Below are 14,397 nucleotides of genomic sequence, written 5' to 3'. Positions count from 1 at the left end.
TCAATGCAATCCCCATCAAAATACCAATGCATTTTTCACAGAACTAGAACAAAGAATCCTAAAATTCGTATGGAACCACAAAAGATCACAAACAGCCAAAGCAATCTTGAGAAAGAAGAACAAAGCTAGAGGTATCATGCTCCCTGATTTCAAACTATACTACGAAGCTGTAGTAACCAAAACTGCATGGTACTGTTACAAAAACAGACACACAGACAATGGAATAAAATAGAGAATCCAGAAATAAACCCACACATATATGGTCAATTAATCTATGACAAATGAGGCAAGAATATACAATGGGGAAAAGACAATCTCTTCAATAAATAGTGTTGAGAAACTGAAAGAAACTGGACCACTATCCGACACCATATACAAAAATAAATTCAAAATAGATTGAACACTTGGATGTAACATCTGAAACATAAAACTCCTAGAAGAAAATACAGGCAATCCGCTCTTTTGACACTAAAAAGGAACACTTTTTTAGACGAGTCTCCTCAGATAGGGCAACAAAAGCAAAAATAAACAAATGGGATTACATCAAACTAAAAAGCTTTTCCACAGTGAAGGAGACTATCAACAAAATAAAAAGGCAACCTAATGAATGAGAGAAGATATTTACAAATTATATATCTGATAAGGGGTTCATATCCAATATATATAAAGAACTCACACAACTTAATATCAAAAAAAGACAACCCGACTAAAAAATGGGCAGAAGACTAGAATAGATATTTTTCCAAAGAAGATATACAGATGGGCAACAGGCACATGAAAAGATGCTTAACATCACTAATCATCAAAGAAATGCAAATCAAAACCACAAATGAGATACCACCTCATACCTGTCAGAATGGCTATTATCAAAAAGACAACAAATAACAAGTATTGGCAAGGATGTAAAGAAAAGGGAAGCCTCGTGCACTGCTGGTGGGAATGTAAATTGGTGTAGCCACTATGGTAAACAGTATGGAGGTTTCTCAAAAAATCAAAAAGAGAACTACCATATGATCTAGCAATTCCACTTCTGGGTATTTATCTGTGTATTTATTTACAAAAACACTAATTGGAAGAGATATATGCAGCCCTATGTCCGCTGCAGCATTACTTACAACAGCCAAGATATGGAAGCAACCTATGTGTCCATCTGTAGATAAATGGATAAAGATGTGGGGGGAGGGGTGCATATATATATATATTTGTAAAACGGAACATTACTCAACTATAAAAAAAGAATGAAATCTTGCCATTTGCAACAACATGAATGGACCTAGAGGGTATTATGCTAAGTGAAATAAGTCAGACAGAGAAAGACAAATAACTTATGATTTCACTTTGTATGGAACCTAAAAAATAAAATAAATGAACAAACAAAACAAAACAGAAACAGACTCACAGATACAGAAACAGACAGGAAACAAACTAGTGATTACCAAAGGGAGGAAGGGTTGGGGCGTAGGCTAAATAGGTGAAGGGGATTAAGAGGTACAAACTTCCAATTATAAAACAAATAAGTCATGGTGATATCATGTACAGCATAGGGAATACAGTCCATAATATTATAATAACTTTATATGGTGACAGATGGTAACTAGACTTATCGTGGTGATCATTTTGTAATGTATATAAATAATGAATCACTACGATGTGCACCTGAAACTAATAGGATATTGTATGTCAATTATACTTCAATTTTTTAAAAAAAGCAGGACTACAGAACTTATATGGTCATCACAAAGACCCCACACACTCTGACAACTACCTCAAAAAAGAAAATTTCTTCAGAAAACTCTATCGATGACCCTTCAACTCCTTTATATATGTTTCACATTTCAGCAAATTGGAACAAAGAAAATTTATTTTTTTCTACTTCTACTTAGGTTACATTTGTCACCTTCAGAAGCATAACTCATTGTGCTCACATAGTGCTGAATATGAAAGGATGCTAAATTATCACATCTCTCAAAAACAATGCAGAATAATCACATCTTTACCTCACATCTTTCAAGATGATATTACTCCTCATTGATAAAGATTGTGAAATCTCTTGGCAACACCCTATAAGTCTTTAGTAAATGAAATTCCTTCTGGGTCCATTAGCTGTATTACTCAAAAAACATCCTATATGTTTTCATGTAAATGAATATTTATGGTACCTATTTCTAAAAGAATAGTGAAGTGAAAGAACAATGAAACCTCCAAACACAGACATGAAAACACAAGAGGAAAAAGCAACACCCATAACAAACTGTCAGTAAACTAATCTAAAAATGAATCAAAAAAAGCAAGGAGGAGCGAAAAGAAAATTAATTATCAAAATTTAAAGGATAGCAAATTTCTCTTCATTTTTAGAACTTGATCTCTAATCAAAAATGTTCTACAAAACAGTGTGTTATGATAAGGCTTCAATAACAGAATTCTTTCTTAGATGTTTTAAACCTTTTTTTAATTAGAGGGAAAAAAATCAAGATTGCCTAATCCTGTCAACTAGTACAAATGTGAAACAAGAAATCAAAACACAGAAAACAAATTCATGATTTACTAAACAGGGATACTACATGCCAAGTCCTATCTAAACACCATATCTATAAGGGCACAACAGAAATTCCCAAAATATTCCTGATAGTTTACTTAGGGCTGGTCAATTGATAAAAATTATTTTACCTCACATGTACCATAATAAGTTATTTTCAGTTTATCTCACTGAGGAAGAAATAAAATGCCTACTAACAAAAATCTTTAAGTTATTCTTTTGGGTTTGGTGATAAGTTAAATATAATAATAAAATCCTCTTCAACAACGTATGTACTATAAAGTAAAATTTAAGTAATCAGTTATTCTGTCAGCTTTTCAGAATGGGAATTGTTAAATCAATAAAAATCACTACATCATTAGTAACAAATTTAAATGCCTTAAGAATAGCAAAAGTAAATTCTTCCATCATTTTAACAATAAACACAAGGAAAAGAGTCCACCAAATTATTCAAAATACTGTACTAACCAAAGAATAAAATACCTGGGAATAAATTGAACCACGGAAGTGAAACATTTGTACACTAAAAATTACAAAACACTGCTGAAAAATTAAAGAGGACCTAAATAAATGTAAAGATATCCTGTGTTTATGGATAGGAAGACTTACTATTAAGATGTCATTACTACCCAAAACAATCTATAGATTCACATAATCCCTATCAAAATTCCACAGCCCTTTTTTTGCAGAAATGGAAAAGCCAATCCTCAAATTCACATGAAAGTGCAAGGGGCCCTAAATAACCAAAACAATCTTGATAAAAAAGAACAAAGCTCGGGCCAGCCCCGGGGCTTAGCGGTTAAGGGCAAGCACTCCGCTACTGACGGCCCAGGTTCGGATCCCAGGCGCGCACCGACACACCGCTTCTCTGGCCATGCTGAGGCCACGTCCCACATACAGCAACTAGAAGGATGTGCAACTATGACATACAACTATCCACTGGAGCTTTGGGGAAAAAAAGGAGGAGGACTGGCAATAGATGTTAGCTCAGAGCCGGTCTTCCTCAGCAAAAAGAGGAGGATTAGCATGGATGTTAGCTCAGGGCTGATCTTCCTCACAAAAAAAAAAAAAAAAAAAAGAACAAAGCTGGAGGACTCATACTTTCTGATTTTAAAACTTACTACAAAGCTATAAGAATCAAAATAGTAAGGTACTGGCATAAGGACAGACATATAGACCAACAGAATAAGATTGAGAGTCCAGAAATAAATCTATATATCTGTGGCCAACTGATTTTTGACAAGGGTGCCAGTTCCATTCAATGGGGAAAGAACAGTCTCTTCAACAAATGGCACTGGCACAATTGGATTTCCACATGCAAAAGAATGAAGGTGAATCCCTACCTCACATCATATACAAATGTTAACTCAAAACGAATCAAGGACCTAAGTATAAGAGCTAAATAATAATTTTTTAATTACTAGAAACAACTCAGGTGTCCATCAAGAGATGAATGGATAAATAAAATGTAGTATATACATACAATGGACTATTACTCAACCTTAAAAAGCAATGAAATTCTTACACATGCTACAACATGGATAAACCTTGAAAACATTATGCTAAGCAAAATAAGCCTAGAACAAAAAGACAAATATTGTATGATTCCACCTACATGCGACAGAGACAGAAAGCAGATTAGAGGTTACCAGGGGCTGGGAGGAGGGGAGAATTGGTTATAGAGTTTCTGTTTGGGGTGATGAAAATGTTTTGGTGACAGTTGCACCACATTGTGAATGTAATTAATGCCACTGAATTATACAATTGCAAGTGGTTAAAATGGCAAATTTTATGTTACGTATGTTTTACCATAATTTTAAAAAGTTAATAATGTAATATACCAAAAACCACTGAACTGTACACTTTCAGTGGATGAATTGTATGGTATGAGAATTATATCTCAATAAAGCTGATAAAAAAATTTACTAAAGTTAAAATGGCATTAATTAGATCTCACTGATTTAGAATGTATGCTAACCAGGTCAAAGGCTGAGCTGAACTAACCCTGGCATTATTTATTTTAAAATTAAAATGAAAGATAAGATTTAGAGAAGTTTAACCTTCTTAACTAAACTTCTAACTATTTAAAGTCTACTCTGTCATTTCCAACTTTAAAATTCTAGGATTCCAACTATTTTAAAACCATCCTTTATATCTAGTTATAGATTATTATTATATTTTCATTAAAGTATATCCCTAAAGAGCCTTTCTTTACATCACTCTTGTGGTCCTAATTCAACATAGATAATCAAGACATAAAATGTATTCGCAAAAAATTAAGTTACATTTCTTTCAAAGTAGAGCTTTTATAATTTCAGAATACCCCACAGTTTTCCCCAACCTAAGCTAAATTCAAAGACTACATATTCAGTAATAACCAAATATATCATTCAAAGTGCTACACACTTACTAGTAACTAAGTATACCACTGGATTTTCTCATAACATAAGCAAAAGTGCTACAAGTACTATAAGCATCATGTAGACCAACCCCCTTACTTTACAAATGAGGAGACTGACACCAAAAGAGGTGATCTGTGCAAAGTAAATGGCTAATGGTACGACTAGGAAGGAATTCAAATCTTTCTAGCTTCCAATTCAGGTTGCCTGTTTGACGTAGAAATCATCTACTTGCAGGGATAATTAAAGCCTGGGAAAGGAGTAACAATAAGAGAAAAGTGTACTCAAGACAATCTAAGGGAGATTAAAAAAAATTTTAGGGAGAAGAGAGGATGGAAAAGATACAGAACCAGGGAAATGCAAACTCACTAAAGTCAGAAGAGGAGAGTTTCAAGGAAGGGGTGACCAAAACAATTTCAGTAGAAAAGTCAAGAAGAACAAGATTGAAAAGTGACTGGATTTAGTAATTAGGAAGTCACTGCTGATCTAATACACATCGTGGGGTGAGGCACGGCAAGAAGTTGAGGATATGGAAGTCAAGAAGTGTTCACTGCTCTTTCAAGAAGCATGGCAGAGAAGAAAGATATAAAAGGAGGGCGGAGATCAGTTAGAAGGCATACAGGAACATAGTCTCTTCTCCTATGTTGCAGAATACCTACAGGAATTTCTCATCCTGAAAGACAGGCAGAGAGAAGAAATAATACAACGCTAAGGGTTTGCAAAATACCTACCCTTGCTTCAAACAGCAGGAGATCTAATCCTCTTTCAGAAAATGATATGGGCTATGGCATGACACATTGGGGGAGGAAGGGTGGCCTTATTTTTCTTTGTATCCACCAACATTTAAAAAAGAACCTTGCGGGGCCAGCCAGCCGTCATGAGCGGTTAAGTGTGCGCGCTCTGCTGCGGCGGCCCGGGGTTTGCCAGTTCGGATCCCGGGCGCGCAGGGACACACCACTTGTCAGCCCATGCTGTGGCAGCGTCCCACATAAAATGGAGAAAGATGGGCATGGATGTTAGCCCAGGGCCAGTCTTCCTCAGCAAAAAGAGGAGGATTGGCAGATGTTAGCTCAGGGCCGATCTTCCTCACAAAAAAAATAAATAAAATAAAAAATAAAGAACCTTGCACAAAGGAAGCATTAACAAATGTTTGTTGACTGGACATTTTAGTTCTCCTTCCGTATGTTATCTATTCTGTTAATGCCCTCCTACCCTTCTAGCTGCTCCCATGGCTGCATATTGGAATAGAAACTGGGTCTCAAACACTTTTGGCCAAACACTTGTTGTATTAAGTGCAATTAAGAGCAAGAAATAAATGTTGTATTCTAATAGTTCTGATAAGGCAATGTATTCAAAAACATTCATGCCATTTATTTACAGGCTTATTTCTAATCTCACACAGACAATACATATATATGTATTCTTGTAATCCAGTAGTCTTAGCTGTCATATCCATCTCAGACCAAAAAAAAAAACAAAATTAAGTCTACCGCACTCAAAATTCTACCAGAGTTATCTTCATTGGTTCTGGAAAGGATTCAAAGACTAGACCATTTAACTAGAAGAGGGAAATAGCTTGGTAATATGAGAGTCTCTTCAACACGTGTAAGTGCTACCTAAGACGGTCAAAATTTATGAATTCCTAGATATCATAGCACTCGTATTTATTTTTTTCCAGCAGACATCAATCAAATCAGAATACAATTCTTCTCTGGTGGATGGAAATTTAATATATGCAATTTATCCACCTGGCAGGCTCCATGGAATATTAATTTGTAACTCAAACCAAAATAATTTTATCTAGTCTAATTTAGTTTAGCACTAATTTTTTTATCTATATTTCATCAACAATTATCCAAATTTACTAAAAGTAAAACCACTTCCTTTTACTAACAAGTAATTTTTCTTTTTGGCAGAAGGAAAAGGAAAATAAAACGGCCAAAATAAAGGTACAAGCTAAATGAACATATAAAACAGTGGGTGAGCAAAGCACCTTTCATTAAATAACATATCACCTTTAAGATCAAGAATGGGCAAGAAAAAATGGTGCATATTTTAAGAAAAAGGTTCTAATTACTTAAAGCATAAAATAAGAAATTTTTGCTATCAATGTTGACTGAATAAAAGATTCAGAATAGGTTATAATTAGCACAAAAAGTTAAAAAAAATAAAATAAAACCTGAGAGTTAGAAGGAATCTTAGTTCCAGTAGTTCTCAAACTTTAGGGTACATAAAATTTACCTGGGGGATGTTTGTTTAAAATGCAGATTCCCAAACTCACTGTCCAGATATTTAGATTAAGCGGGTCTGGGTTGGTGCCCAGAAATCTGCATTTCAAACATAATCTAGTCCAATCGCACAATATTACAACCGAGAAAACTACGTTAAGTAATCTATCTGCCCAGAATCACACAGAATCCAGGTCTCATTAACTCAAGACAGTGGTCTTCCTACCATACCACCTAAACTACTTTATAGTTGAAGGAACTGGGACAAAGAAAGAATAAATTACTAATACATCTTTTGAGTAAGTGAGCAATCTTAGAATATTTCCTGGCTCCAATTCCTTTTTATTATTCGTTCATTTAGTATTTTTTAAACATCTTCTATGTGCATAGGAATATGGTAGATTACAAAACAATTCAAGATATGAACCCTGTCCTCTAGAAGCAATTATCAGTTGGGAGGACAAGGCAAATACATAAAACTGATATTCAACAGCAAGGCAATACATGATTAAGTGCCAAAATCAGTGGTATGGCCAGTTATAAAATTAACTGATTTACACTGACTTCACTCTGTACATTTTATAGTTAGAACTTACCCGTCAGAGATCAATATTCAATTTCTTCTCTTTCACTAAGAAAGCTGGCCTTTAATGAAAGAAAGCTGTTGTCCTTGTGTGGAATAAGCATCTCTCCCCCCACATTTCATACACACACCAACACCAACACCACTACCACCACATCACCCCACACACCAGGATAGCTTTTGTAGAGAAAGTTGCTGTAATTTTTATGCAAAGGCCTAATTAAGAGTTTGGCCCTGTTCAAATGGTAAGAGAAGGGTCCCTTCCTGGACTATCATCCTGATTGTTATGCGGTATATTGAAGGTCCCAATTATTCATTCCCCCACAACAGTATCAATACATCCATATATTACCATGGCCTCGTTATAGGCAAAGTTGTATTTTGCTAGCCCTCCTCTTTGGGCTTGGCCAATGGGATGTTACAAGAGCAGAGTCGGGAAGTGGCTGGTGGATTGGGCTTGTCTTCTTGCACTTGTGTCGTTGCCATGAGACAAGCTTCCCCGAGAGAGATGTTACCCTTCCCTCCAGCCTAAGCACCAGAATGTAACAGTGGAGCAGAATAAATGCTTATTGCTGTAGGCCACTACGATTTTGTGGTTGCCAGTTATTATGCAGCAAAAGCTGAATCACGATATATAGGAAATCCAAACAATCAAAACTGATTATATAAAGCAGTGGTTCTCAAACTTGCCTGAATGATAATCTTTTGGATTTTAAGTTTAAAAAAAATATATAGGTCCCAGAGAGATCCATTCAGTATATCTAGACTGTAAGGCCAGAAATATGCATTTTATCAAGAACCACAGGTGATTCTGTTGCAGTGCTCTCATCTTGAGAACATTAAAATAAAGATTACTAAATTTCCAGTTCCCCGACAATATTTAACAACTCAAGAACACTAACTAAATAGGTGAATCTTGCTTTAGCCAATGTGTGTGTTCCTAAAGAGATGTACGTAAAACTGAAATCTAGTCAAGTGAATTATTTCAAATGTAGGTAGCAGCAGCTGACATTGACCAGGCAGAATCAGCTGACACTGATGCCAGTTCAGCCATGAACACATCTGAGCCAGCCAAGGAGGAGGAGGATTATGATGTGATATAAAACCCCGAGTTCCTTCAGAGTGTCCTGGAGAACCTTCCAGGCGTGAATCCCAACAATGAGGCCATTTGAAATGCCATGGGCTACCTGGCCTCCCAGGCCACCAAAGCCAAGAAGGACAAAAAGGAGGAGGACAAGAAGTAAGACTGGAAGAAAAGGGTAGCCAAGCCTGCTCAGGGGGCTACACAGGGTGGGGTGGGATACAGGGTTAGATATGTTATCTGCAACCATTACAACCTAAATAAAACTTGGTAACTTTGTTTCTTCAAAAAAAATTTTTTTTACAAAAGCTGACCCTTAAATAAGTACTGCTTTGGCTTGTATCCTTTTATTAAAATTAAGAATTCATTTATAAACCAAACACACCATATTTTTAATAAATTCTCTTTTTTTGCATACCAACTGTTCTTAGAATTAACGAATCCAAGAACTAGATAGAGTAAATGAGAAAGAGGGATTCAAAAGAAATAGAGGATTTATCCATGACCCCAAAGAGGGATGTGGTATACTGTCTTCCAGTATTTTTTTCCTGTTCAGCTGCACTATTTGCACCTGTCTGGTTACATCACTGCATCTATGTATCCCAAATCCACACAGGTCTCTAGTCCCTTGGCACTTACTGAAACTGCACTAGCCACTCCAATATTAGGCAAAGCAGTTTTATACGTTTAGAACCATGACATCTGCATAACCAGTGCTGTACCCAGAGTCAAGGGCCCCTGCTTCTTTTCAAAGGCTGATCTGGTGAAGGCACTACTCTATCTCATGTTCCCAATTAGAGTGAGAAGCTGCTGTTGTTATCATTAATGTGGTAGGAAAGGGTGCAGGCTATAATCCTGGTTCCACAATTTACTGACTCTGTGGTGAGTTATTTAAATTCTCTGTACTTTACTCACCCTCTCTGTAAAAGGCGCATAATTAAACCTAGAGTACAGAATTGTCATGAGGATCAAATGAGAAAATACATGTAAAGCTATTAGAATAGTTGCTGATGCATAGCAAGCACTCAATAAATACTGGTCATTATTATTATTGTTATAGCTCTGAAATCCAGCTTCACAAATTTTGGCATCTGGTGCTATGTAATATTAAAAAAAAAAGACTAAAACCACTTTTAAGCAGTGATTCTTTTTTTGTGTGTGTGTGTGTGAGGAAGATCCGCCCTGAGCTAACATCTGCCAATCCTCCTCTTTTTGCTGAGGAAAACTGGCCCTGGGCTAACATCCATGCCCATCTTCCTTAGTTTATATGGGACGCCGCCACAGCATGGCTTTGCCAAGCAGTGCGTTGTGCGCGCCAGGGATACGAACCCACGAACCCTGGGCCGCTGCAGCGGAGCGCGCGCACTTAACTGCTTGCGCCACAGGGCTGGCCCCTAAGCAGTTATTCTTTTAATCCGCTCCTTTTGAGGGACATTATTCTAATATTTTATTTACCAAATAGAAATTAAGTTTATTTTTTAAATCAATGTTCTTTCTCTTACTTTTCTCAGTTCTGACCACAAAATGACAAGTCTGTCAACTGTAAATGAGAATCTACATTCTAAAAAGCTCAAGAATAACAAAGAATATTGAAAAGTCTATGCTCTGAGATTTCTGCTCTTAGAATGCCTGCTTAAGCTTAAGGCCTTTTACTCTTCATATTTTCCAGTAACCACATGGCTTATGGCTACAGAATTTAAATAGCTAACACAATATAAACAAATCTAGGAAAACGTTGCTCATTTTTACCCCAAAAAGAATTGTGATGATTAATAATATTAAAATATCACTTTCAAAATACATTTAATTCAGAAGTTCAAGTTATTTTAACACAACCATATACATTTATCATAAACAAAATAGACACTAAGCAAAAATATCAAAGGCACAAAAGAAAACTTCAAATTCTCTTTCAGTATTTTCCCAATGCAGACTTTGGAAATAAGCAAGCAACCTGTGTCTAATACAGCAATGAGAAATTTATTGAATGTGAAAAGTACACACTAATCAAAATAAAAAATTGGAAAGCTGTTGTTCTTTACTCACTTTTAAATGCATAATCTATTTGGCCATCCGAAACCAAATTTAAGAATTATATGTATAATTCACTCTCGAAAATTTCTAGAACCATATCACCAAAAGAGTGCTTGAAAAATAATTGCAAACGGAACATGAGGTTTTTTTCCTAAGGTGTCTGAGAACTAAAAACAAAATATCCTAAAGCAAGAACGACTACATTTCCCTTTAACCTTCAATAAAACGTCAAAGAACTTTCAGGACTTGAATCTCCTAGAAGTCTGATGTGAGGTCAAAGTTGTCGCAATGACAGGAAAGCCACTAGATGCCAGATGACTAAATGCAAAGTTATCGAAAATACTTCTAAGCCCAATAGTAATTCCAAAAGCATATAAAATACGAGCGTCCAGATTGAAAAGACGGTAACAGAATTACTAAAATATTCTGGAACAAAATAATACTTATAATAATAATACCTAGCAGTATTATACAGTGTATTAAGAATCTCATAGTTCTGGCTTCCTCCACATTTATTCAATTCATTCGGTAACGTTTTTGAATAACGAAAGTAACATGGATTCCCAAGAGTGATTTAAATTTAAACATAAGGTTCAAGTGCGTGTTCTATAGTTGATGCTCTCTTTACTGTAAGCCAAATCCGCCTCTTTACAAGAAAAATTTACAGCTCTGTTTCCAAAGATCTCATAACAGACCCTGTTCACTGCGGATTAAAATATTATTTTTAATCCCTGCATTACCTCACAGCTAAAAATGTCACGATACCACACCCAAATGTCCTTTTCGCCGTGGGGGCACGGGGGCGGCGCGTGGGGACACGGAGCGGGGACTGGAAACGGCACGGAAGCCGGGGCTCCCCCGGGCCGGCGGCGCAGGACGCCCTCCCCCGCGCAGGCCTCGGCCTCGGCCGCTCCCCCCGCGCCACCCCGGCTACTCACCGGCCGCCGCGCTGACCAGCAGGACGGTGCAGAGCAGCGCGGGCCCCCGCCAGGGCCGCCGCGGCGGGGGAGGCATCCCGGAGCAGCCCCGGAGCGGGCGCGCAGGTCCAGGAAACAGGAAAGGAACGGCGGGCACTCGGAGCGCGGCCGGGCCGGGCTCCCTCGTCCGACGGCCACGGCCCGAATCACGGCGCGGGCTGGAAGGGCAAACGGCAGACGCGAGGCCCGAGCGGCTGAGCTCTCATGCCGCGGCAGGCACCCCCTTCACTGCTCTCCCCCGCGGCGTGGGGGCTCCGCTCGCCCGGGCCGGGGTGCCGCGGCCCCCCACACTGAGGGCATGTCCGTGGGGAGGAGAGGAGACGCGGAGAAGGCCCCGCAGGCACTTCCCTCGGAGTTTCACGATATCAAAGAAAGAGCCGGGTCGGGCGCGAACATAGCCGGGCGCCGAGCGGGGAGGGCGGGATCAGAACACGGTCCCGGCGGCCGGGCAGGGCGAAGCCGGGCGGGAGGCGGCGGCGCCCGGCGGCCCGAGGCGCATCCCCGAGGCTCCCGGATGGCAGGATTCCTTTAAGTTTCGCTTCGGTGCTTCCTTCACTCCGATTTCGAGAACAACAAATCCTCTTCCTCGACCGGATCGAAAAAGGAGGCTGCCTCCATGGACAACCCGCAGCCCGCACGCCGGGCGGGGCGCTCCGCGAGGGGCAGGCGGGCCGGCCGGGGGGCTGAGGCGGCGGGGAGGGGGCGGCGGGCGGCGGGGAGGTGCCGGGAGGCTGCCCTCTTCAGCCCTCCCGGGTGCGAGCCTCTCTCTCTCTTTTTCTGCTGCCGCTCGATCTCGGCTGAGGTAAATTCCACCGTGAAAGCCTCGTCTTCTCCCGTCAATGGCTCCTGTGAGCGAATCAAAGCCCCCGAGGAAGCCGCCGCCGCCGCCGCCGCCTCGTTCTCCCGCAGCTCTGGGCTCCGGGCGGAGCTCGGGCGTCGCGGGGCGAGGGCGGGGGGCGGCGGGAGGGCGGATGTAGGTGGCTGGGGAGGGAGTGGGCGGCGAGGCGGCGAGACACTCCGCGCCCCTCCGGGAAGCACTTCCAGTGGCTCCGAGCAGACCAGACACAAAGGGGGGAGTCGCCGCAGCTGCCAGTCTGCTGCGCTCCCGGTCACCGGAGTCGCCCCGCCTCCGCCGCCGCCTCCGCCTCCGCCCCCTCCTCCGTCTCCGGCTCTTCCCGGCCCTGTCTGTCTCGGGCCTGTGGTGCAGCGCGGGCGGCGGCGGCGCGAGGAGCCCCGCACTGCGCCTGCGCGCTCGCGGCCCCGCCCGGCCCCGCCCCTCACCCCTCGCGCCCGGCAGGCCGAGGCGGGCTGCGCGGCCCTCACGCGGCGTGTCTCCCGAGACGTCGAGGGCGGGGTGGGGCCGGCGGCCCGCCGGGGCAGCAGTGGCGTCTCCCGACTCACACACGCGTTTCATACGTGCACGCTTGGGATGTGCGCGTGAGTTTAAGCGAGGGCGGCCACATGTTTTGTCCAGCCTTTGGCAAACTCCTCCGGGCTCGGTGGCTTAGCCCCTGACTGAGGCGTCGTGTCTCCCCCGGGTCCCCCGGAGTAAAACCTGGGGGGCAGGGCTGCCCCGTGGTTTCTCGGGGCCAGAGCCGGCCTCTCCGTCGCCCGAAGAATCCAGACGGACCCGCCTTTCCCAGAACCGGAGACTGGCCTCCTCGGGCTCCCGGCACTGACTCAAACAAAAGCCGGAATTGGAGAGACCACCCCTGAATGGATGGTGCTGCTCTTATCGGTGGCCTGCTTCCCGCAAGCACCCGTTCCCGTAGCCCTTCTGAGCCGACCGGAAGATGGAATGTTTGAAAGGATGCGAAGCCAGGAAGAAAACTCTTTCTTTTAAAATTCTGTCCACTGCCCTGCTGTGTGTGCACGTCTGTCTGTGCAGCGCGGCTCCCCACTCGAGGGTGGGCCTGTATTCCCGGAGGCTGGGGGCCTGAGGGGCTCCGTAGGGTCTGTGCAAGGAAATTGCGTGAGGAGCTGCTGCCTCAGGGAATGGGTGGGATCGAGTCTTCGCACCCAGGGAAATGAGAGTGTCCTGTAGGTACCCAAGCTCCCTTGAATCCGGAAAGGATCTTTTCAGTCGGTTCTGTTGAATTGCAAAAACCCAAGCAACCCGTAGAGGGGAAGGGATTCCTCCCCGCGCCTTGCAGCCCTCACACGCCGCTGCGGGATCAGGTCGACTTGGGTGGGATTTCGCTGGAGGAGAAGGGAGAGGGCGACGTGCGTGGCGCCATGATCGGAAGTCTGGGTTTAATTCCTAGCTGCGAGGTGGAAAATTTGCATGGGAGGGCGATCTGAGAGGCGAGGTCTAGGCTCCTTTTTCCTACTAAGCAGAAGAGTTATTCTGAAGGCTGGTTTTGCTGGTCTTTCCTTCTGACTAAGGGCAGTCAGTTCCAAAGATGCGTTCATAGATACACTCCTCAAGTCACAGTCTGCCTGCTTATTCAAGTCCCCTTTTATCTCTTTATCTGAACTTGATGTAAATAAATCTCCACGTTCCTTAAACTAGTTGCTGCTATCATACTAAATATCTTCTATAATTAGAGGTTGTGGTAA

The 14,397-nt window shown here is 41.7% G+C and overlaps 1 protein-coding gene across 1 annotated transcript in view; it reads right to left on the bottom strand.

Moving 5' to 3' along the window:
- BMPR2 (bone morphogenetic protein receptor type 2) overlaps positions 1-12,235 on the bottom strand; it is a 181,750-nt gene extending 169,515 nt beyond the window's left edge. The window contains exon 1 of the mRNA XM_058549620.1: positions 11,800-12,235. Coding sequence (XP_058405603.1) covers positions 11,800-11,875 — 76 coding nt within the window. The 5' untranslated portion in view covers positions 11,876-12,235. The remainder of the gene's footprint in view (positions 1-11,799) is intronic.
- Between the last annotated feature and the right edge of the window lie 2,162 nt (positions 12,236-14,397).

This window comes from Diceros bicornis, chromosome 10, assembly GCF_020826845.1.
Source record: "Diceros bicornis minor isolate mBicDic1 chromosome 10, mDicBic1.mat.cur, whole genome shotgun sequence".
NCBI classification, from domain to species: domain Eukaryota; kingdom Metazoa; phylum Chordata; class Mammalia; order Perissodactyla; family Rhinocerotidae; genus Diceros; species Diceros bicornis.
The sequence above is the reverse complement of the archived record's forward strand: the minus strand, read 5'-3'. Positions and strand labels throughout refer to the sequence as shown.